This window comes from Apiospora marii (assembly GCF_038362585.1).
Source record: "Apiospora marii strain CBS 49790 chromosome Unknown utg000003l_segment0_segment0, whole genome shotgun sequence".
NCBI classification, from domain to species: Eukaryota; Fungi; Ascomycota; class Sordariomycetes; order Amphisphaeriales; family Apiosporaceae; genus Apiospora; species Apiospora marii.
Genome location: NW_027117374.1, coordinates 2,209,629 through 2,232,567, shown reverse-complemented (window position 1 = coordinate 2,232,567; position 22,939 = coordinate 2,209,629). Strand labels below are relative to the sequence as shown.

Sequence of the window (22,939 nt, the reverse complement as noted above, 5' to 3'; positions counted from 1 at the left end):
GCACATGCAGTTTTTCGATTCCATACTTGGTGATGATATGGCCCCTCAGCCCCTGGGCATCTCCTTCCCCTCCCCGAGGCAAGGGCAGTTTTTGGTTGTCAATCTGTAACTTCCCCTCCTCACCCACTCCGCATCCACATTCGCTCCCCGCCCTTCAAGACGACGGCATGCACGTCTGCGTGTAGTACCTGGTATATATGTGAAACACTTTGAACCTTCTAAGCCGTGTCCCCCATCATCCCTGATGGGAACTGTCGCTGTGCGTGATATCCGAGGAGCCAGCTGTACCAGTCCCTTGGGATTTGACCGACAGGTCCAAGCAGTGTATGGTTCGAACTTCAATCCCCGATGGAAGATTTGGGAAGCATCGGAAACGACACTGTAAACCACAGGCAGCCATGCCCTGGAAACTGCGGTCTCTCCCCTCTTTTCTCTCCTTCTCTCCTCCAACTCCAGAAGCGCGCTGACGTTTGTTGGAAGCCACATTGACGCCGGTTCATGACTCTGCATCGGCTGGGGTCGCTGATCAGCTACCTGATCGTATGCAAATAGCCACAATGAGGTCGCCAGACAATACTAGTAGAAATAGTAATCACGCTTCTTTGTGACGTAGATGTCGCTTTCTGTGGTGTAGTGTGATATACTCGCCTGGCTAGATGGGAAGCAGCGTGTGGCGTACGTAAATACAGAAAGGCCGTTGCACCTACCAAATTCGAGATGACTAAAGTCCAGAAAATATGGTAGGAACGTAATGGGCTGCTTTGTCCAATACGTGCTTGATGCAATCGGCTTGCAGCTCTCCCGACATCTCAATTTCATCGATATTCATCACCTATCCGAATTCCGCGGCTCGTATATTGAGTTCCTTTTCCCAATATCTTTGGCCCATCATTACCTGTCAGCTAACTGAGCTCGTACCCTTACTCACTGCATATTCATTGTTCTGCTCGTTGTTGTCCATTACTTCACACACTACTAGGTCTGATTTCCTACTGTGACAACCGTTGACGAAGATGTCATCCTGGCTTTCCCGGTTGACTCCTACTGAGCGAGGAGAAGAAGCCCTGAAGAAAGTTGGTGAAGTCTCCCAGGGCAAACCCCAGCTTGAACAGGGCACCCTATCTGAGAAGCTGGATCTGGTCCAGAAGCAAGCCCAGATCATGTCTCCCGACAGCAAGGAAGGAAGCAACGAAAAGGAGACCCAGCGTGAACACCTTGCACGCCACTTCGACCAACTCACCAAGTCCGAGTCACCCGAGCCCGCCACCAAAGACGAGGGCAAAGACAAAGGCAAAGCTCTTGCGTGTGGGTGGAAGAACGATCCCGCCGAGCCGGAGTACGACGATCTTGCCGCCCAGCACAACACTCGTGATCATGCGGAACTCTGTGACTAGAGGCCGGACCCGCCAGAGATCCAGTATGACGATCTATCCCATGAGGCAACCATGAAATCTCAGAGATCCGAGGGCCATTCCGACACCAATCAATCCAAACAGCACCAAGTACTCATGGAAGAGCTTACGATGCAGAACCCCACGCAGCTGTCACCAGTAATGTCTGCCCCAAGGCCTACCCCGATATCTGACAAGGAATATACCAAGAAGCCTACCAAGGATTCTCTCAAAGAGTCTGTCAAGGATTCGACCAAGGGCTATCCCAAGGGCCCTATCAAGGACTCTCCCAAGGGCTCTACGGTGGATAGCCCCAAGAAGTCTGCCCGGCAGTTTTCATTAGAGCGCTTCGAGAAGCCAAGCGAGCATAGCTCCAAGACAAATGGCGAAAAAACCGACAATGGGCTGAGCAAGAACACTGGGCATGTTTCCGGGGAGTCATCCACCAAGGATATCTCCAAGACCAACGGCCAGAAAACCGAAAAGGAGTCGGCTGCGGGTATTGAACGCCTTCCTGGGGACTCGTCCACCAAAGACTCTACCAAGGCGGACTCCAATAACCCGCAAAGTCCCAAGATCTCTTCTCTAAAGTCAGGGTTGTCACGAGTGGGACATTATTTCCATACAAGGTCGACAGATACAGACTCGGAGAAGTCAGTACAAGGGAATGAGCCAGAGCCTCAGCTTGAAGACAGTAAGCACAATCGTGTCTGCAATCATCTTCACGGGCACCCACCAGGGTCGTCCCGAGATGCTGAGAGCGAGGGTCATGTTTGCGTACTGGATCCTGAGCCAATGACAGAGGAGCCTGAGGCCACTCGGGAGAAGCACAAGAAGGTTGCTGGCCACACTGGGTCCGATGAGTTGATTGGTGTGATCCATCCAGCCGATTGCGAAGAGCATCCAGACGCCAATGCGGAGCACCTCGTCGCCGATAATCCGCGGCTCGGTAAAATGATAGCTGTCTATCAAAAAATCGAGGCCAAGCAGAAGGAGGTCATGGAAAAGCTGTCCAAATCAAATGAGGACAAGGAGCAAAAGGAAAGGATGAAGCGGGAAAAGCAGGAGGCGAAGGAAAAGAAGGCCCGTGAGAAACATGAACGCAGGGAGAAGAGGGCTCGAGAGAAGCAGGAAAGGGCCGAGAAGAGGGCTCAAGAGAGGCGGGAGAGGGCCATGAGGGCAGCTCAGAAGCCGGAGGCGTTGACAAGTACAGGGGGAACGGACGGCACGTAGGAGAGCTCCTCAACTTTGCTCCTCACCGCTCCGCTTCTAAGCACTCTATAAAGACCCATGGGACCTCGTTGTCAAACACTGATTTGCAAACAGCAACCGACCTAGCATTGCACTCACACCTACACCTACAAGGACGACCTAAATACAACCAAGTATGTAGTACACGTATCAATACATAGAGAATTGCCTCTCGCCCACGATTGTTCTAAGAACCGGTAGTTTCATTGTTCTGAGACGTTTGCTACGAGTTACGGATTTTCTCCTTGTGCTCATCAGCGTTCCGTGTGTCCAGCCTATTGCCCGAGAGCGATTGCTTCAAATTAGCCGCCAACCTGTACAATGTTCTCTCGAAACTGGGGATTCGTTTCGGCGGGGCACCGGCATCCTCAAGTGGTTCGTCTGCACTAGACTCGCCAATGCCGCCCAGGTCGAAGGTGATCCTCTCCTCCTCTTTGGTGGGCTTCTCACTCGCATCGCCGCGTTCTTTTCTCGCATATATGCGCGGTCGCATGGGTAGCCGCTGCAAGGAGGACGAGGAGGACAGCCTCCTATCGCCCGCCGAGATCACCTCGCGTGTCGTCCAGCCGCCGTCGCGGTGGTGGTCGACGAGGGCGTTGCGATAACCCAGCACCCGCGTCAGCTCGTGCGACCACGCCACCGAGATGCTGTAGTTGTCCATGCCGAGAGGGGCGACGGTTTCGGCGTCGACGCCCTCCTCGATGGAGCGCGTGTACCATACGGGCCCATCGGCGGATTGGGCGGACGCGGGATCGCCGATCTCCTGCACTGCCATCGTCTTGCCCAGCTTGACGGCTTCGGACTTGAGGCCGTGTTTGGCGTCGAAGTCCGCGGGCCGCGAGGCTAGTTCGGCTGCGATGCTGGTGGTGGCGTCCGGGTCGTCCTTTGCTTCTTCTTGTTTTCCGGTTCCTTCTCCTTCTTCCTCGGTGCTGATCTGTTCTTCTCTAGGAAGACCCACGTTCAGGGTGATGCCGGCGGTAACAATGGGCGGCACCTTGTCGATGTGGGGCCATATCGCGGCGATCTGGCGGTCCTCGGGGCCTTCGTCGCCATTGGCGTCTCTTCCTTTCACCCACAAGCCGGTATAGGCCGGGTCGGCCCAGGCCTTGATGCCGAACTCGGCGTCGAGCATGTTGATGGTGGTCTGGGCCAGCGCATCGGCCCAAATGCGCAGGTCTGCGCCCTCTTCTGGCCCTGTGTAGTTGAGACTGGACGGCCCCCGCAGGTCGGCGACGTACCAGAGCATGAGGCGGCCGGGCCCGCAGAAGGGGGGCATGCGCCCGTCGATAGGCGTCTGCACCTCGGCGTCGTAGACATGGTCGTACGGGTCCTCCGTCACCGCCATGGCCTTGTTTGTTTTGGGGTTAGTGACCACGTCCCACCGGCTCTGCCCCGTCAAGCCCTCCGGCAGCCGGGGGAACTGCAGCCGCAGCTGGCCCAGGACGCCGCCGTCTTCTACGGCGCTCCGCAGGGGCGAGTTCTTGGCCAGGAAGTAGGTGGGCCTCGGCGTGCAGGCGATGACAACCGGCGGCGGCGACGTCCGTTCCAGCAGCTTCCTGACGGTCTTGGGCACTCTGTGCATGCCGCTGTTTGGTTCGGGAAGCATCACCTTAGCCTCGCGGCGTTTTTGGTGCACTATATGGATCTGCTGCTTGAGCAGCTGCTCGACTCGCCGGGCGGCGTATATAGACGGGTAGTGTGGCGGCGCGTCCGCGAGCCAGATGTGCCGGAGCCGGTCGGTTTGGGCCAGGCGCACAGCAAGCTTGGCAACCCCGTCTCGCTTGGTCTCAAGCGGCTTGATCACCTGGGTTGTACTCATCATGGCTTTCACATAAAACGATCATGGTCTCCCGACTAAATTTTGTTCTAGATACCAGCTTCACGTGGTATGCAATTTTACCATACGAGCATTGAGCTCAGGGTTGTTGTTCTTCCGTACTGTGAATTTCACATCGCATTGAAAGAAACATGAAATTGTGGCTTAGTGTGGCTGGCCAATGCGCTCCATGTTACCCCCTGTGACCTTGTTACCTAAGGCCTATCAGAAATGAAGCAGGCCTTCAACGCAACGAAGCTCTTTCCTCCATTCCCCAATGATGTCGCTCAAGATGCTGCGAGTATGGGTTCGCAGCAGCTTCTGCGTCGGCTCATCAAAAATATCCCTTACACCAACGCCAAAATATGCGATATTCAAGCCACCATGTCAAATCAGTCGTCGAGGGCACCAGCCAAAGCCACACAACAGAAGCGCATATCGGCTCCCTCCCTCTCCAAGAACTTGAGCGGTCCCCATTGAAGCGCGCTTACGGAGAGCACATCCTCCTCTTCGGCCAGCTTTCCTCTGGCAATTGGGCCTTTGCGGCGGCCGTCCAGCTCCCACAGCGTGCCGTCGTTCGTCTTCACAAAGCAAACGTAGTGCAAATCCACGTCGTCTTGGGCGTCTGGTGCTGCGGTGGCGCCTTGGCTGGCCGCTTCGTGGTGTGCAGAGGCGAGTGCCTGGGTCTGCTCGATAAGCTTCGATCTCTCGGTAGGTGGAAGCGGCGTCGCGGCCTTGATCAATTTGTCCAGATCGCTGCCGGATTCTGCAATGAAGTTGTCTAGTCAGTGACGCTGCTCGGATATGCAATGTGATGCCCTCAATCTAGGTCAAATAGTGTAGACAGGTAGAGTGGCTGCTTACCCACGAAGTCTCGTGCAGGCCCGTTGCTGACGGCGTGAAGCAAGCCCATCATGCCACATGCATTGCGGATCGTCTGCTTGAACCATAATACTGGCTCCTGGTCACCTTTACCGGCGTAGTCGGCTACTGGTGCGTCTTCGGCCATGCGCTGCGACTCGTAGGCAGCCGAAACGGGGAAGACAAGGAGGAGGGCCATGCGTGGCTGGGGGATGAAGCTCAGTAGATCTTGGTCTTCGATAGAAAAGACATCGTGCATCTGGAGGGCATTGCTGAGGCCGAGCTTGCGCAGCAGTTTTGTCATCAACTCTGGGTTGGCCTCGAGGGGGATGAAAGCCGGCGTGCTGCCCGGCGCGGGGTCCGGATGTGTCTGCGTGGCGGAGGCCATGATGCTGAAATCTGTCTCAAGAAACGGGCGTGAAGAAGGATGCAAGACAATGTGAAGTTTGCTGGTTGATGCCGTCAATTCAACGTACAGCTTGATGATATGTTCACTTGGTCTCAAAGGTAAGGTACGGTGGATGTACACCAGGCATCTATTAACCTACATGTACCTAGGTAAGCTCAAGTGGCAGTTGAACCCCGCCAAATCCCAAACAGCTTATCCTTGGAGGCAGCGTCCCTGGCAGGGCGCTATGACGCAACAAAGTCTTACCAAAATGACACATGCAAGGCACCAACCACCACAAGTTGCGATTACTTGAGCAGTAAGAACGGGACCTTCCTTCCTTGCAAATAAGGTACGTACGCTCTCCAGGTAGGTATTTGAACCTGAGCTGTGCCTATTGATTGGAAGCCTCCTGTCAGCAGTCGCTTGCCATTGTCTTCTCTTTAAGCCTGACTGCTAGATGTACCGACCGGTGCAGCAGTAACTTATTCACTACCTTGACATCCGGAGTCAACGCCGAAGGAGCCCTACTCTGCATCCGTGCTAGCGTGACAACTTCAGGGGGCTCTTGATTCTGAAGGTGGGTATTGTGTATGGTAGATAACATTACTGATTCATATAGGTGTTTAAAGGAACACAATTCAATTTGAATTGCAGGTTCTACATTATGATTACCGATCCAAAGGAGCCTACTATCTAGCATATTCTTGTTACTCCTTTGGCTTCTCATTAATCGTGACGCTCTTAGCATTCCCCAAATTATCGGCGTATGGATCAATTCCCGTCTTCGCGAAGTTGCGTGCTGGCACCCCATGTTCGAACAGCAGATCCAACTCCGCGTACGTGCGGCCCTTTGGTTCGGGCACCCGGAAGAAGACCCAAACCGTACTGACTAGACAGGTGCCGGCCCAGAAGTAAGCCGCCTTGGCACCCCAGTTCCAGGCCGTGGAGCTGAGCTGGTAGTTGGTCATGACGTTAACGAAAATGTTGCTGGCGTTGTAGCCGGCGCGGGACAGGACAATGGTCTTGGCCTTGAGGCGCGTGCTCGACAGCTCTGAGATGAGCGAGTACGTGACCGGGCCGACGGTGAAGTCGTACACGAAGGTGAAGACGATGAGCATTGCGCCGATGGCCCAGACGGAGGCCTGGGTGCCCGAGAAGGCGAGGGAGCCCACGATGACCAGGATGAGAAACTGGACGCACATCCCGCCGAAGTGAATGCGGCGGCGGCCCACACGCGCCATGAGGAACCAGGAGCCGGCCGTACCGACCATGCCGAGGGCGTACTGGCCCATGGACAAGGAAAACGAGTTTGACGGGTCCATGCCGGCCTGGGTCAGGAAATAGGCGAAGTAGCCCATGAGATTCTGCCCGCCGAGCGTCTGCACTAGCCAAATGCCGACGACGACCTCAGTCCTACGCAGATCGACGCCCTTGAAACAGTCACGGAAGGTGGTCCCGGCGCGGAGGTCCTTCTCCAGCGCGTTGGTATGCTCGATCATAGCAATGGTCTCATCCACGTTAAATTTTTCATCGGCGGCGCTTGTAAGTCGCAAAAGACTGGCTCTGGCGGCTTCGCGGTTGCCGTGCCGAACATGCCACCAGGGGCTTTCCGGGGCAAAAACCAGCCCAACCAGAATGGGGATGGGCCATACCCACTGGACTCCGAACGGGATCCTGTAGGCCCACTGATCTGTGCGGTCCACCGAACCCTTGTTCACAGCGGCTGCGAAGAATTGCCCGATCACCCAGCACATGTTAATGAATGTTGTTAAGTAAGGGCGCAGCACCACAGGAGCGACTTCCGAGGCGTAGGCCGGTGTGACAGACTGGAAAGCGCCCCACGGTATCCCTGATCATCTGATGTTGGCTCCACGCGTCCACATCGCATTTTGTTGTTCAACGCAGGGAGAAGGGGGAGACTTACCACACAGAACTTCCCCCACCACCAGAACCTGCACATTTGGAGCGAAGAACAACACAAATATGAACAGGATCATGAGGCCCAGGTTGAGCATTGTCGTCATCTTATACCCCAGTCGATCGGCTGTCCAACCTGCGAGAATCAAACCGATGATCTCGCCGGCGCGCGCGCCGTTGGACAGTCCAGACTGCCATGCAGCCGACAAGGCGTATTTGCCGCTCTTCGCGTCGTATGTCCCGTACTTCTGGTTGAAGGGGGGCGAAGCGTAGAGAGAGCTCAGCAGAGCCAAGTCATACCCCTCCATGATCAAAGTCGAAGACAGAAGGACAGACCATCCGATGGCTTTGGGGTAGAGCTTCATGGCCGTCCATAAGCTCATCTGCTGCTCGGCGTCGGCTGCATGCTTGGCTTCCGAGGCCAGCATGGTGGTGTCCGTGCTGACCATACCTTTTGAGTCTGGCACGCCATGGCCTCCATCATGGACCTGTGGCTGGGCACCCTCATCTGACATGACGCCCCGGGAGATTCGATTCCTTGTGCTTTTAGGTAGGGTTGTAGCAAAGAGACAAAGCAGTTAGACGTGCGCCGGGTGGGAGGTGGCTACTCTCTGACTAGATGCCCGAGAGCTAGAGCAACGGCATCGGGCCTATTTGTAGTCATGATTGGGACAGCATTTCACTTGCAGTAAGGAAAACCAGGTACATATTTGTGCAACCCGAGCAAATGGCCAGATGTGGGAAGGTGTGATTCCCGTTCAAATGGCCGCGGAACCCCCCCTAAAGGGCCGGCCCAGGCCTGCTACATTAGCAGCCATCCTCCGCATTCCCTGGCGTTGCGGGGGCTGAATCTGGGGTCGGCTTGCCGGCATGTTTGTTTCAATTTTTTGGGGTGGTAGCGAGCGCGGCCGCGATGTCGCGTTGGACAGGGGGTTCGGAGTTTTTGCCCTGTCATTGGCTGGGGGCCGTTCAGGCTGTCGGAGTCGGGGTTATGCGGAGTTGTGCCCGATTTTATCCAGTTGAAACATCTTGGCGAGGGTGAGGCTCAATTCGCCGTTGTTAAATTGGAACTGGTTCGCAACAACACAATGTTCGTGACTCGAATAGGCCATCACTCGAGTTATCCTGCGTCCAACAACACCTTCTTCGCGTCGCGCTTCCAAGGCGAGAACCAGTTCTTGGAGGGTCGACGGTCAAGCAAGAACTGGCAGCCATTCAGCTCCCCGGCCGCCTGCTAGCAACCCCTCGCTTGGATGTAGGTGACGTCAAAAAGGACCGAAAAGCCCAGCGGTGAAATTATGCCCCAAAGGATCACAGGCACTGTCATGGGTAGTAGCGGTACCTGCAATGGCCACCACCACACCACCGGGCAGGATGGTGCCCGCCTGGTCGGGAAAGAGCCGTGGTGGAAATCCGCCGTGTTCTACCAGGTTTATCCGGCCTCCTTCAAGGACTCGAATGGGGACGGATGGGGAGATATCCCAGGCCTTATCTCGGAGCTCGACTACCTGGTCAGCCTAGGGGTCGACTGCGTGTGGCTGTCGCCCGTCTTCGATAGCCCACAAAAAGACATGGGCTACGATGTATCAAACTATCAGGCCATATACCCGCCCTATGGTACCGTTGAGGATGTTGAAACATTGACTCGGCAGTGTCACGAGCGCGGCATGAAGCTGATACTCGATCTGGTAGTCAACCACACCAGTGTAGAGCACGCGTGGTTCAAAGAATCACGGTCTAGCAAGGATAACCCCAAGCGTGACTGGTACATATGGAAACCTGCACGCTATGATCCTGATGGCCGGCGACTAGCCCCTACTAACTGGCGCGGCTACTTTGCTTGTCCAACATGGACTTGGGACGAGACGACGCAAGAGTACTATCTACATCTATATGCGTCAGACCAGCCTGACCTCAACTGGGAGAATGACGAGTGTCGGGAGGCCATCTATGAAGACACCATGCGCTTCTGGTTGGACAAAGGCGTGGATGGGTTCCGGATCGACACTGTGAATAAGTACTCGAAACGCACAGAATATGTCGATGCACCCGTAACAGACCCGCGGTGGGAAAGCCAGCCTGCCCCGGAGATGTGGTAAGTCTCCGATCTGGTGGGGGCCGAGAACGAGTCAGTCTCTAGCAAATCACTGACCGGGACACTTGTAGGTGTAATGGACCGCGTATCCACGAGTTTATTCATGAGATGAACCAAAAGGCTCTTGCTCCATATGGAGCCGTCAGCGTCGGCGAGCTCTCCAACATGGCGGGCCCTCCGGATGTGCTGCCCTACGTAAGTGCCGCGGCACAGGAGCTCGACATGGTGTTCGAGTTCAGCATGATCCGCCTGGGTACGGGCGGTGGCTTTGGGCCCAAGTATATCTACCAGCCATACGCGCTGTCCAAACTCAAGAGCCATGTGGCCCAATTCCAGACCTTTATAGAGGGCACCGATGGCTGGACCACGGTGTTTTGCGAGAATCATGACAACGGGCGTGCTGTGAATCGCTTCGGGAATGTTAGCACCCCTGAGCTCTGGGCCGCTAGCGCCAAGACGCTCGCCTTGTGGCAAGCAACGCTCACGGGGACTCTGTTCTTGTACCAGGGCCAGGAGATCGGCATGGTCAATATGCCACGTGATTGGGGCATCGACGAATACAAAGACGTGGAGAGCCGAAGTTTCCATGGAGATGCAGTGCGCAGTGGAGATAAGCAGCGGCTGGCAGACACGATGCATGGCCTACAGATCCTGGGGAGAGACCACGCGAGACTGCCGTTCCAATGGGACGGGCAAGCGAAGAACGGCGGGTTCACGACGTCAGATCACCCCTGGATGAGAGTGCACGATGGATTTCCCCAGATCAACGTGCGCAAGCAGAGCGGCGACCCAGAGAGCGTGTTGGAGTTTTGGAAGAAAGCGCTGCGGTTGAGGAAGCAGCACGCAGACGTCTTCGTCCTCGGTGCGTTTCGGCACCTGGAGGAGCAGGACGAAAAGAGGTACGTGTACATGAAGGAATGCAACGTCCCGGTGGCTGAGCATGGGGCCACCCCGAGCGCCCCAAAGCGAGCACTGGTGGTGATGAACTGGTCAGAGCAAGTACAGAAACCTGTTGACGTAGTCCATCTGCTGGGCTGTGGGGAGAAGCAGGCGAGACTCCTACTCACCACAGCGGCTGCTGCTGCTGCTGCCGAGGAGAGGCAGCCGCTTCTGGGGGATGATCTGCAGGCATGGGAAGGCAGGATATACGTCAATTTTTGACCCGAGGTCTTTGAGGTCTAGACGGGTGCAGGGGTGCAACTGTGTAGTACGGGAAATTCCGTGTCTCTTTTTTTCATTGGAAGGTTATCGTCAGGTCATGTACATACTTGTCTTCACTCTACATGTATGCGTAAGTAAGTACACGTACATTACATATCTATGTACATAAGTAGATGGAGAGTTGCGTACATAAGTCACTTACATACAGGTTATGTAACTCCATTTATATCTATACATTGTTTTTTTTTTTTTTTTTTTTTTTTATATATATATAAGAAACGGCCGAGAAAAGCAGAAGACAGCCAACCCGGTGCTTTTGGAATTCCCCCGTCCTCCTAACTGGATTCCCTGATTTTCCTGGCCTTCCCACTCCCCAGTTTCCTTTCGGGCCGAAGCCAAAGGCTATGAGAGTGTGTGTGTGCGAGCCCAAGCGAGCGAGAGCCGCAGGCCCTGCCTGCCTACCTGGTCGGTCCCTGCCTTTCGCTCCTTCCCAGTGCTCCATGTTACCCCGGATCAAAACCTCATGTCAATTTAGTACCTGGCATGTCACTACTATAGTCCCTTATGCATTATAGGGTGCAAATGCAGTCCTAACCCCGCAAATAATGACCCAAGCTGGCCGAATAAAGCACCCAAACCCGAACGCTGTGCGTGCATCATATTTCGATTGACCAGGACGCAACATCATCGATTCCACCACGTACTGCTTACTTACTTGGGATGCCAGAAGCAAGCCTCGAGCTTGGTGCTGCCGCTACGTAAGTAGGAGAGGAGGCATGCTTTTCGCTGCCACGGCCATGCCTTCTTTCTTTTCTTTTTCTCTGGCTCAAGCAAATGCCATAGCCCCCGGATATTTCCACTCGCTGGTTCCAACATGTCGGATTGCACAAGAGGGAGCGGGAGCGGAAACGGGGATTCTGGCGATTCACCACCGGATCCACATTCATATGCCTCGGAATCTTCAGCCGCGGCCCTGGACGATGACAGCCAGACACCGCCCCAACAACAGATGAAGCAACGGGTTTCCAAGCGAGCAAAGCGAGCCCAGGTCTCGCGGGCCTGTCTACGCTGTCGGCGCCTGCAAAAGGGATGTAGCGAGTCCCGGCCTTGCCAGCGCTGTGTCAAGGTCGGGCTGGGCGACCAGTGTGTTGCCGCGGCTGGCAAGGCCCAATCCGCTAAGCTCCATCTCCCCGACCCAGACGACGGTTCTGCCACCAGTCCACCCCTGCTCTCTCCTGTCGTTGGCCTGCCCATCCTTTCCACACTGGACCTCCCCATATCACCACAGGCCTTTACCAGTTTCCCCTCGCGAGTCCTTTCAGAGGCACCGGAATCTGCTGCCCAGCCATGTCGTCGACCATTGCGTCGAGCGCTTTTTTGCGCGACTCTGCCCGACCATACCCATCCTCTCCCTGAGCTACGTCGAGTCTCTCCGGAGAAGGATCACCGAATCCTCCGAGTCGGGCGTGGAAGCCTACTGTGTCCTGGTAGGCATGTGCGCCATGGTATTCATTCAAGTCGAAGAACCTAGCAGTCGTCGATTTTCCCATGTGGTAGGCGTCGACACCAACGCCGCCTACGGATGGGCCCTTCTAGAAGAGGCCCTCGCCGCTCATCGTAATCTGGCCAGGCGCTCCAACCCCACCCTCGAGCATGTGTTATTCACATTCTTCATCTATGCATGCCATGCCGCTCTTCTGCACCACAGCCAGGCATTCTTCTTCCTCCGCGAAACGACCACCCTTTTCCTTTTGCTACACCTGGACATGTTCCAGGAACCTTGCCGAACACTTGCTGGGAGACTCTTTTGGGTTTTGGTCGTCTCTGAGCGCTCGCATGCCATCAGATATCGGCGTCCCATCACGCTACAGGTTACCCCATCGTCCCCTCCGGCGGATTTTGCTGTCCTGGGAAACCACGACCCGCAGGCTCTCACTGGGTTCGAGTGTCTGATTGCCCTGTTCCGCCCCCTTGATACGTCGTTTATAGCGACCTACAACGGCGAGAATCTGTCGAGTCCGCACTCTCCCGGTGCCCTGGACGACATCGAGGCCAAGATATGTGGTGCTTTGAGTCTAACACCGCTTTCATCACTACAAGATACCCAGATCGCGAACCTTGGGGTCACGCAACTATGGTTACGCGCCATCATGTGGCAAGTCCGTCTTCGCCTGGGGCATCTTTCGGAAGATCTTGCCGGAACCGAGTTAATACCGGCTAATTACACCTACCAGTACCCACTGGATATAGCTCGGGATGTGGTCTCGAGCATCAGGGGTCTCGACCTGGAATGCCTCGCCGTCCATGGAGGCGGCTTTACCGAGAAACTCTTCGATGTCACCTCGGCTGCGATCAACGTCGTGGCCCGTATCCCGGTCGATTCGGATCGGCACGATGCAGTAGAGCACATACGATATCTGAGGCATCGCATCCATCGACTACCTGGAGGCAACAGAATATACTCCAAACTTCTCGACAAGCACTTGTTGACGGCATTGCCAGGCCTTGACACTATGGATATTGACCCATTAAGCAGTGATGGTTGAAATTAAGACAGAAAGAGGAGAAGAAAAGAAGAAAAACGACAACATCACAAAACGAATCAAGGATGAGCGGCACCGCGGGCGGGACTATTGTGCTGCATGTGGCGCCCGAGTCCGAGGATCCATCCTCAGTGTTCGGCATCGTCGAGGATGGCGATGTGATTACGTGTGATGTGGAGAGTAGGTCGTTGCGGGTCGAGCTCAGCGACGAAGAGATTCAGAGCCGGATTGCTCGGAGGAGGCAGGCGGCAGAGGCAGAGGCAGAGGCAGCCCGTTCAGGTCTGGGGGAAGCTGAAAGAACGGCTTCGCACTGGGTCGCGAGGGAGAACATGAGGGGCTACAGGGGATTGTACATGCGGTCGGTCAATCAGGCAGATGAGGGGGCCGACTTCGATTTCCTGACAGCGGCTGGACCAGGAAGGAGAAGTTAAGGCGCCGAATTGAAGTTCAGACTCTATTGAATGTAGACAGGCCATTGGAACGCATAAGGCGCTGGACATAGGAAAGAGAGGGAAGCGGGGAGATCTCAGAGAGCATAACAGCAATCATGTGATCTAAATGGGTATAAAGAATCAAGCAGCAGGATCCGTCATGCAGAAGTCAACATTGCCGCCCCGATTGCCCCAATAAGTCGGGAACGTGACCGGCGTCCCGCTCCCACCAAGAAATGCAAAAGTGAGGATGAAGATAATGACTTGGGTGCCGCCCTCGAGGCCGGCACACAGCACGTAGTTATACTTGAGAAACCATTCTGGCTTGTATCTGCAGGGGGCCCGGGTGGTCAGTAAGAAAGCCATGCTCATGCGGATAAGGGGTAGACTCACCGGCGGAGATAGAATTGACTCCAGAACGCAATCAGAAAATACATCAGGATAGACGAGTTGATGCCGGAAACCAAATAGCCAATGTGCCACGCGATGATGGGTATGTTGACCATGTCGAGGCGGTATTTTGGCATGTGGCGATGCGCAAAGTACAGGGGCAGGGGCGCCGCAAAGCCAAGGACGAGCCCCAGAGGCACCCACTGGTAAGTGCTTCCCCATGAGTACATGTATTTCGAAAGGCCGCCCTTTGGGTGCAAAATGTTGTTAGTATATGTTAGGTATTCAATAGTGTGAAGGTCAAAGAGTGGCGGCTGACGTACCCAGGTGACGGCTTGGGTGTTGAAGCTCTGGAGGTGGGCGCCAGACCAAATGTGGGTTCCTTCGATGGAGAGCAGGATGTCTCTCTGCGCCTCTGTGATGCTCATCATGACGGCGTAGTTGATAAGACCGCCCGCCAGAGTCCCCACAAGCTGCATCGTCAATGTGCAGCGCGGTGAAAGCTTCGCGTACTGCGCCAGCTTGAAGTCGGCGAGAAGGACAAGTCCTTGGTAGACAGAAGTCGCGCCGAAGAGAGTAAAATACCTGAACACGCATGATTAGAGGACAATCCAGCAAAGCAAAAGGACGTGGGGGAGGACAGAAGCAAGCCGTACATGTTAGCCAGTGGCTTGCCGGGTTCCATATAAGCGCCAATCATCTGGATAACGGAGGTCACAGGGGCACCGAAGCCTGTGATAGCAACTTGTGCTCCGATGAAGAGGATGAACACCCATGCCATGCTGATGGCAATGATAAAGGCCCACCATTGCATGCCGGAATTGGTCTGCTGGATACAGATTAGTCCCGCGGCCGTAGCCACGATGAAAATGATGCCAAACCACCAGTCCGGAGCAGGATTGTATTTGAGCATGAGCCGATAATGGGGATCGAGATCCTCTTTCTCTTCCTCGCTCAATCCCTCCTTTTGCTGCTTCTTCCAAGGCATCCAGGTTTCAGCCCTGACCAACCTTTTCAGGTTGGCTACCGTTAAGCCTGACCAAGCACACTTCAGGTCGTTCCAATTGTAGAGAAGCATGTGCGTGATGGTGGCTGTAATGGCCAGGTTCTCAGTAAGCACATACTGGGCGAAGCTGGCCGCCATGTATGGAATGCCTTCTTGCTGGACCTGGACATCATCAACAATGCCCTGTGAGTCCAGGATGGCGTTCTGCTGGTAGACCACGTAGTGCGTGGAGTTTGATTTGGGGGAGAACAGAAGCTGGGACAGCAAGGGGAAATCCTTGGCTCTCCAGATATTTCCGTAGTACATTCCCAGGCAAACTGCCACGTTTAGGCAAATGCCCACGACGACATTGACTTGGGTCTGATGACTTGTTAGTAAGCAGTTCCCGCCCCGGCTCACGCGCGAAAAGAAGTACGTACAGTGAGTGGCATGAAAAGGGCGGAGCTTCCGATGTATTGGAAGTCGAAGCAGAGGGAAAAGAGCCCGAGTCCCTCATTTCCGTTTGCCCCGCCAAAGATGCGCGTGAAGTGCATGCTGTTTTGTTTCAAGAGACAGAATATACTGACCCCTGTCAAAAGGGGCATAACGTATTGAGGCATGACCTCCCAGACGAACATACAAGCAAAAGCCCAGTAGAAGAGCTTCAACTGTGGCTTCACTTCTATCCTCTTCCGGTGGAGGGTTTCAAGTAGTGACATGAGAGGCAAACTCCCAGGATGCACAAACTATGCCACTCGTCAGTTCCTCGTTTAACATGGCAAGGAAAGGGGGGTTCGGCTCACTTTGGTAGGATATACCAGAGCCTTCCGCAGGACTCCAGCAATACCATAGCCCAGACATTGGGAGGAGAAGATGAGAAGGATGCAGATAGCTGTGCTTGGCAGCTGGTGGTACCACAGTTTCTGGACCGCAAGGACTTGTGTTGCCTTGGCAGAATGAGCCGCGGTCGACGACATGATCAGTATGGCTGCGTGTTCCTTGCTATTAAAGGGGTGGGGGTTGAGGAAGCGGCCGAGCCAGCCTCGTCGTGGAATCAGCTCCATCGCAAGAGCAATTACATAGCTGACGACGCAGAGAAAGATGGTGGAGATGCCCACGCCCTGAGGCTTAAACATATACACTGTCGCAAGGCTCGAGGATAGGGCAGAGAGTGCTAGGCCTAGATTGTATCCAACTATTAGTTATCCTTGGCTCGTATAGTTGCTGCCAGGCCATTGCCAGTGTATGCGATACTGAATCTGGGCAACTCACCGATAAACCATGTTCTGAAAGTCCAAGGGTTAAGTGAAGGGTCGTCCTCGACATGAAGGGCATAGAGCCCGATCTCTGCCATATTATCGACTTTCTCGGCTGCCGTTCTGCTCTCCGCAACTGAGGCATAGTCGGGAACGTCAGAACCACGGCGGGACTCATCTTTGCTACTTTTCCCAAGGTCTCCATCTTCAACGGTAGAATATTGTATAAGATGTTTTTCTGATTTCTCATTGTAGTCTGAGTCCCGGGACTCAGATACAGTCAGTTGAGCTCCGGCTAGTACAGGCCAGTCGCCTTGGTTTGAAATAGTCTTAGAAATCATGGCGACGGTTGTAGTGGCTGTCGTCCGAATATCCCAACTATCAACCAGAGAGCCGCCGGGGCTTCATGCCTTTATAAAGAAAAGTGACGTCGCCTTTCGCCGAGCGATTCCCGCCATCATACGACGAGAAACGCAATCTTGCCATATCCCCGGATAGTTTCAAGATATGCCGCAGGGAGCGGTTGACTCGTGTAAGCCTTCCCCGCCAAACCAAATGTCCCATGATGAATATGCGCTTCAATGGCGTGCTGCCTTCTATGCCGCCTGGGTTGCGAACATGCAGGCAATATGCTTTCCAGTATACAGAGCCCAGTATTTCGCCCGCTCTGGCTTAGCTGGTCGGTCATCTGGTCTGGGAGCACGATAGGGCCGACCAATACTAGGGGGATGCAAGAGTTGGGATACTGCGGCGCGAATGCAGCACCCGGGGCGATTTCGTGAGGATAATTACGGGCTGCCTTGAGAGATTATGCGCGCACCCATGAGCACGGTTGGTCTCCCTCCCGCTACCGACCGGGAGAGTTGACGCGAAGATCGACCAACGGTCTCGGCATTCGCAGCTACTGATGCGGTGATAGCGTCCACCCGGGGGCAGGACAGTTGACGCGCCATTACTCGCACTGCATGCATACTGGGCTATAACTTTGAGGTTCCCAGAGCCAACCATACGCTAATAGCAACTTGCATTGCCCCCGCCGGGTTCTCATGTGATCCGAGTAAAATCGTCCAAAGCCATGATGAATCTCACCGCAGACCTTGATTCCCAGCGGATTTTCGTAATACCGTGATATCATGGCCACTCGGGATCGCCCCTGTTCCGACACTGCCTGCCGTGCCAGACCCATAGCAGATTATATCTTGAAGGCATGATCGAGGCTTGGAGAGCAACGTCGTCCCACATCTGGGCTGTGTGTTTATCAAACGCCGAGTTGAAGCCGGCGGTTGACAGTATATCCATCCACTGGCTACCTCCCTCCCAACCGTTATGCGGACCCATCTACAGGGGCAATCGTCGTACCCCATGTTTCCCCCATTACAATACCAGATAGAGTAGTTCGCTAGCTGTACTATTCTGTATATAGTCAAATTTATACAGGCCCTGGAGACTCTAGGCTGGCCGGCGGGGCAAGATGACTGCATCCAAGGTATATGTTCGAGCAATCTTCGAGTAATGCCAAGATGGGAGCTCCTCGGATCGGGAATAACCTCGTTTCTACCCATGGCCATGATGTGCCTGGCCTCTTGTAAAGCTCATGTTGAATCGAGGCAAATTCCACGCACATTCTCATTTTAGCTCACCACATACGACACGCAAGTCAGAAAGGGGACTTTCGTGAGTCCTGCGATTCTCAGGCAACCGCCCATTGTCATCTACGTGATCACGCAGTGTTCTGTTCGCACCGTCTGTCTCAAGACATTGTGATATGCCAGTGCTCGTGAAAAGAAATAGTCCATGCGGCGAAGAAAGATGTTGATGTTCATTTGAAGGTGGGCGGCATAGCGGCAGCTCTGATTGCGACCGCATTCCTCATTTCCTATCGAACCAAATCGAGTAAACATTTTAGATCAGGATTGTTCAATTGTACGAAAGAAACTGGTAAGTAGATCTGTAGTTTGATGATAAGATCTGGAATGGGCAGGATTTGATGAAGACTTTGGTCAAGGTGTGGCGCTGCTGTAGTTCGCAGCCACTGAAAAAGCAATTCCATGCAGTTGTGCCGCCGAAAGGGTTCCTGCTTTGCTGTAATTGTTGTCTCTGATTACTTGAGATATTTCCACGCCGTTATTCATGCTACAGAGTCATAATATATCAATCCAACAATTCCTGAGATCCATTTACATCAACTGATGCATTCTAGGTACATTTTCAGACTCATTGATCCTACGGTGAGCACCTACAACATTACGGTGCACGGCTTCCTTCCTGAAAGCAGATCGATCTACTATAAGACCATGGCCCCACTACAATTGCGATTAGTTGACCATGATTGGTCACTAAGCGACCCGCGCTGGCCACTTAGATAAGCAGCCGCTAGCAGCCCTTTAGCATGGTAAACCCCGTCGCCCATTAAAAATCTCGAAGTGGCAGAACGCGATAAGGCGAAAGAAAGTCTCAATGCGGGCGCTTTTCAATTGCTTCCCTTCTCAGTTCACAGCATCATTGTGACTCGACACTCGAGATCACACCACCGGCCATCCATTCCTTCACGAGACGCAGTGTTCTACAGCCTGCCTGCTTGCCTTGAATTCATCCTGTTTTTATAATGTTCAAGGCTTCGTTGCAGAGGCATGCGCGGCTCGGCCATGCCGTCGCCCGCCGCCAATTTTCTGCTCTTTCTTCTACCAGAGGCATTCGCTTCCAGACTCTCGAGCAGCACACAGGCCGCCTGAGCCAGCCGATTGGCGCTCAGTCTACCTCATTGAGATGCCTTTCTCAAAGATTGTACTCCCAGTCTGCCGCGGCCCCTCGAACATACGATGATGCCGGCTCTGCTTCTACCCCCGAGCTCATTACCAAGTTCGGCGACCTCTCCAAGCTCGGAGTTCACCCCCGTCTTGTCGAAGCCATCACGATGGGCATGAAGTACGAGACCATGACCGATGTTCAGTCCAAGACGATAAATGCCGCCCTCAATGGTGTCGATCTGTAAGCATTTGTTCTCCACTCCGCATTTCTGGCTTTGGCTAATCTGGTATTTTCTACAGTGTCGCACAAGCAAAGACCGGTACCGGAAAGACTCTGGCCTTTTTGGTTCCTACACTTCAACGATTATTAGCCGCCGAACCTGACCTTGTTGACAAGTACAAGCGTCGAACTGCTCGATGCAACGATGTTAAGGCCATCATCATGTCTCCTACTCGCGAATTGGCAGAGCAAATCGGTGTTGAGGCCAGCAAGTTGGTTGCAAACACCGGCATTGTCGTACAAACCGCTGTCGGCGGTACCAGAAAGAGAGAAGCTCTTTTCAAGATGCAGCGAGAAGGCTGCCATATTCTGGTTGCTACTCCGGGTCGTCTCAAGGACATCCTTACCGACAGCTACGCTAACGTAGCTGCGCCAAACTTGAGAGCATTTGTACTTGACGAGGCTGACCGCATGTTGGATGTTGGATTTGCCGACGATATCCAGGAGATCCTGTCTTACCTGCCTAAGATTGAGGATGTCGACAGACAAACTCTCTTGTTCTCCGCTACCATTCCTCGTGATGTCGTTCATCTTGCCAAGAGTTTGGTTAAGACCGACAACTTCGAATTTGTTCAGACAATCGACAAGAACGAAGCCCCTACACACGAGCGAATTCCCCAGAACTTGGTTGTTTGCCGCGGATATGAAAACTACTTCCCCACGGTCATGGAGCTCGCCGCAAAGGCACGTGAGCTACATGCGTCCGACCCCGAGAAGCCTCCTTTCAAGGCCATCGTGTTCATGAGCAACACTGCTACGGTACAGTTTGCCAATGAGGTTTTCCGATCAACCTCCCTCGCAGACCGTCGCTCAGGCATCCCAATCTACGACATTCACTCCAAACTGACGCAACCGCAGCGTACCAGGAGTGCTGAGTATTTCCGCCGCGCGAAGGAAGGTATTCTACTATCTTCCGATGTTACTGCTCGAGGAATGGACTTCCCTGGTGTAACGCATGTCATCCAGATCGGTCTGCCGCCGGATCGTGATCAGTACATCCACCGTATTGGCCGTACAGGCCGCGCTGGACGTGCCGGCGAAGGCTGGCTTCTGCTTTCCCAGGAAGAAATCGATGAGGCTCGACGCCGTCTTCCAGGCCTCCCAATCAAGCCCAACAAGACGATTGATGTTGCGCAAGTAGATATTTCCCATAACAAGGAGGTACAGGGGGAGTCTGGTAAATACGTCAGCGACATTGCAAAAGCGTATGAAAGCGTACCAAAATCCATGTTCAGGCAAACATACCACGCCATGCTGGGTCAGAAATTCGGCCGAGGGTTCAGGGCAGAGGATATTATTTCCCTCCTCAACAGATGGTGTCTGCAAGGAATGGGCTGGGAAGAGGTCCCTGCTATTACCGCGTCGAGTGCACGCATGCGCGGCCTTAACCGAATTCCTGGAGTAAGGATCGGACACGACCCCCAGGAAGACGCGCCAAGCAGATTTGGGCGGAGTTCTGACGGTTTCGGTGGTCGTGGCGGAGGGGGCGGCGGATTCGGAGGTAATCGATTTGGAGGTGATCGATTCGGTGGTGGAAGGGGCGGTGGGTTTGGAGGCGATCGCCGAGGCGGCGGCGGTTTCGGCTCAAGATCCGGCGGTGGATTTAACCGTGGCGGCGACGGCGGCGGCGACCGCAGACGCCCCCCGAGCTTCGACAGCAAGTTTTCTGGGCGAGTTGATCGGTCCGACGGAGACCGCAGGGGCCGGAGCTCTGCCAGCTTCTAGGCGTTTGTTTGGCCATGGCCTTGACGATGCGTCAGGGTGAGACTGACCCGTACGACTGTATAGATATCGAAGAGCGATGTACATTACGAGAACTCCTCTGAGCCAGGTGGTTTCAGGTGATGCTACTTTTTGATTGGGGTCAGATACCACTTGGGGAAAAGCGTAGCATTGCCTGGAGTTTGAGGATTACTTACTGTTTGATTTTATATCAAAAAATGGGCTGGGACAACAGGGTCAATGACGATCCTCGCACAGGAAATCTCTACTTCTGATTTGATGTATGATGGAAGGAGTATGGCACGATACAGTTCACTTTATGTATAAAACGTGGAGAATAATAGAGAAATGAAGACGGATTCATTAATTGCCATGTCGGGTGATTTTACCAGGACATTGCTGAAGTGAACAGTGAGGTTATTGGCGGGAAGCGGACAGTGAGGTTGCAATCGCTCTTTCTTCGTGTCCTCGTGATATGCCAATATAGCAGTGGTAAATTAGTGAAACACCAAAACCTATATATTTGCGTCAACCCCCTAGCCCTTGGTCTCTTCTACTTGGAGTCCTTCGCAGCTAAATTCAAGTTGAGTAGTTCCGCTGTGTAAATATTCTCTTTGCGCTCTCATGAACCGCCGATGCCGCTGCTATAAGTACTATTGGTTGCCGGCCCCGGCCCTTTCCGCAGCAATCTTGGCCTCCATCTTGCGCCGGGCTGCTATTATCATTTCATCTCGTCGCCTCTGCAATGCGCTCTGCCTCTCGTCCCGGTTCGAGCTCCAGGCCTTGCCCTTCCCGTCGACCGAGTTGCTGCCCTCGGCGCCGCCGGACGATTCGCTGATCCGGCTCTGCAGGTTGTACCGCGTGATGAGATCAGGCTCCGTGGACTTGGGAACGACGGGTTTTTGTTGCTGCGATCGGGAGGAGGCAGCGTTGGCTGGCGTGCGGGGAGGCGATGGTGGTTGGAAAGTTACGGGGGGCTATAGGGAGTGGAGATCGTCAGCATCGCACGGTCGTCGTCGTATTATACCCGGGAGAGAGAGAGAGGACTGTGCAGAACTTACGGTTTCTATCCGCCCGCTCAGGACGCGCTCTGTCGTCGCCGATATGCTGCCCCCGGTCCGCTGCAGGTCCCACAGAATCGCGCGCCGGTCCAGTTGCGGGAACATTTGCTGTATGCGCTCGACGGCGGCCTCGCGGGTGCGGGCGGCGGCGGCGGCATCGCGGGGCTGCTGTTGGCCCGTCGAGGGCGTACCCGACGAGAAGAAGAAGTAGCGCACGGCCAGCCCGCCGAGCACGACGATCAGGATCAGCGACGGGAGCGAGATTTGTTCGTCCGCCATGGTGACTTCCGCCTGTTTGGTTTTCTTGTCTAAGTTGTCTAAGTTGCCCCGATGGCTGGCCAGGGATGGGGGGGAAAGTTGGGGTTCGAGGTGAAATGGAGGTGTGTGCCCAAGGAAATATATAAACGATCCCGGAATTTGTTGGGTTTCTTGCTTTGGTCGAAGCTAGAGGCTGTGTAGCATTTGCTCACGAGACGGTCGGTTTGTGAGGGAGTTCAGGATGGCGAGGGGCGTCTGCAAATAATCGAAAGACCACTTCCAAGGTTGTCGCGTGGCTCCCGAATCGCTAGGTTGGAGCTAAGTCGAGGTTACGTCGTGGCTTACCTAAGCCGATAAGCGCAAGAAGAACAATGAAGAAGGCA

At 54.3% G+C, this 22,939-nt stretch overlaps 11 protein-coding genes across 11 annotated transcripts; 6 read left to right on the top strand and 5 right to left on the bottom strand.

Moving 5' to 3' along the window:
* Nucleotides 1–1,013: 1,013 nt before the first annotated feature.
* PG985_004210 (uncharacterized protein) lies at nucleotides 1,014–1,394 on the top strand (the record flags this gene model as incomplete). Its single annotated transcript, XM_066823979.1, has 1 exon — nucleotides 1,014–1,394. One exon carries the CDS (start codon nucleotides 1,014–1,016, stop codon nucleotides 1,392–1,394), a length of 381 nt encoding a protein of 126 aa, XP_066687139.1.
* A 51-nt stretch (nucleotides 1,395–1,445) lies between these two features.
* On the top strand, nucleotides 1,446–2,624 carry PG985_004209 (uncharacterized protein; the record flags this gene model as incomplete). Its single annotated transcript, XM_066823978.1, has 1 exon — nucleotides 1,446–2,624. One exon carries the CDS (start codon nucleotides 1,446–1,448, stop codon nucleotides 2,622–2,624), a length of 1,179 nt encoding a protein of 392 aa, XP_066687138.1.
* Nucleotides 2,625–2,865: 241 nt separating this feature from the next.
* Nucleotides 2,866–4,464, bottom strand: PG985_004208 (uncharacterized protein; the record flags this gene model as incomplete). The annotated part of the gene is made up of 1 exon (XM_066823977.1): nucleotides 2,866–4,464. One exon carries the CDS (start codon nucleotides 4,462–4,464, stop codon nucleotides 2,866–2,868), a length of 1,599 nt encoding a protein of 532 aa, XP_066687137.1.
* Nucleotides 4,465–4,850: 386 nt separating this feature from the next.
* PG985_004207 (ubiquitin carboxyl-terminal hydrolase isozyme L3) lies at nucleotides 4,851–5,707 on the bottom strand (the record flags this gene model as incomplete). Its single annotated transcript, XM_066823976.1, has 2 exons — nucleotides 4,851–5,224; nucleotides 5,323–5,707. 2 exons carry the CDS (start codon nucleotides 5,705–5,707, stop codon nucleotides 4,851–4,853), a joined length of 759 nt encoding a protein of 252 aa, XP_066687136.1.
* A 710-nt stretch (nucleotides 5,708–6,417) lies between these two features.
* PG985_004206 (uncharacterized protein) lies at nucleotides 6,418–8,142 on the bottom strand (the record flags this gene model as incomplete). The annotated part of the gene is made up of 2 exons (XM_066823975.1): nucleotides 6,418–7,559; nucleotides 7,635–8,142. 2 exons carry the CDS (start codon nucleotides 8,140–8,142, stop codon nucleotides 6,418–6,420), a joined length of 1,650 nt encoding a protein of 549 aa, XP_066687135.1.
* A 783-nt stretch (nucleotides 8,143–8,925) lies between these two features.
* On the top strand, nucleotides 8,926–10,883 carry PG985_004205 (alpha amylase; the record flags this gene model as incomplete). The annotated part of the gene is made up of 2 exons (XM_066823974.1): nucleotides 8,926–9,722; nucleotides 9,794–10,883. The coding sequence occupies 2 exons, from the start codon at nucleotides 8,926–8,928 to the stop codon at nucleotides 10,881–10,883; spliced, it is 1,887 nt and encodes a 628-aa protein (XP_066687134.1).
* Nucleotides 10,884–11,757: 874 nt separating this feature from the next.
* On the top strand, nucleotides 11,758–13,429 carry PG985_004204 (uncharacterized protein; the record flags this gene model as incomplete). The annotated part of the gene is made up of 2 exons (XM_066823973.1): nucleotides 11,758–12,123; nucleotides 12,206–13,429. The coding sequence occupies 2 exons, from the start codon at nucleotides 11,758–11,760 to the stop codon at nucleotides 13,427–13,429; spliced, it is 1,590 nt and encodes a 529-aa protein (XP_066687133.1).
* Nucleotides 13,430–13,491: 62 nt separating this feature from the next.
* On the top strand, nucleotides 13,492–13,857 carry PG985_004203 (dihydroxy-acid/6-phosphogluconate dehydratase; the record flags this gene model as incomplete). Its single annotated transcript, XM_066823972.1, has 1 exon — nucleotides 13,492–13,857. The coding sequence occupies one exon, from the start codon at nucleotides 13,492–13,494 to the stop codon at nucleotides 13,855–13,857; it is 366 nt and encodes a 121-aa protein (XP_066687132.1).
* A 141-nt stretch (nucleotides 13,858–13,998) lies between these two features.
* Nucleotides 13,999–16,829, bottom strand: PG985_004202 (Oligopeptide transporter OPT superfamily; the record flags this gene model as incomplete). Its single annotated transcript, XM_066823971.1, has 7 exons — nucleotides 13,999–14,188; nucleotides 14,251–14,832; nucleotides 14,904–15,613; nucleotides 15,673–15,821; nucleotides 15,873–15,978; nucleotides 16,036–16,412; nucleotides 16,505–16,829. The coding sequence occupies 7 exons, from the start codon at nucleotides 16,827–16,829 to the stop codon at nucleotides 13,999–14,001; spliced, it is 2,439 nt and encodes an 812-aa protein (XP_066687131.1).
* A 2,264-nt stretch (nucleotides 16,830–19,093) lies between these two features.
* PG985_004201 (uncharacterized protein) lies at nucleotides 19,094–21,240 on the top strand (the record flags this gene model as incomplete). Its single annotated transcript, XM_066823970.1, has 2 exons — nucleotides 19,094–19,476; nucleotides 19,536–21,240. The coding sequence occupies 2 exons, from the start codon at nucleotides 19,094–19,096 to the stop codon at nucleotides 21,238–21,240; spliced, it is 2,088 nt and encodes a 695-aa protein (XP_066687130.1).
* A 650-nt stretch (nucleotides 21,241–21,890) lies between these two features.
* Nucleotides 21,891–22,577, bottom strand: PG985_004200 (uncharacterized protein; the record flags this gene model as incomplete). Its single annotated transcript, XM_066823969.1, has 2 exons — nucleotides 21,891–22,214; nucleotides 22,299–22,577. The coding sequence occupies 2 exons, from the start codon at nucleotides 22,575–22,577 to the stop codon at nucleotides 21,891–21,893; spliced, it is 603 nt and encodes a 200-aa protein (XP_066687129.1).
* Between the last annotated feature and the right edge of the window lie 362 nt (nucleotides 22,578–22,939).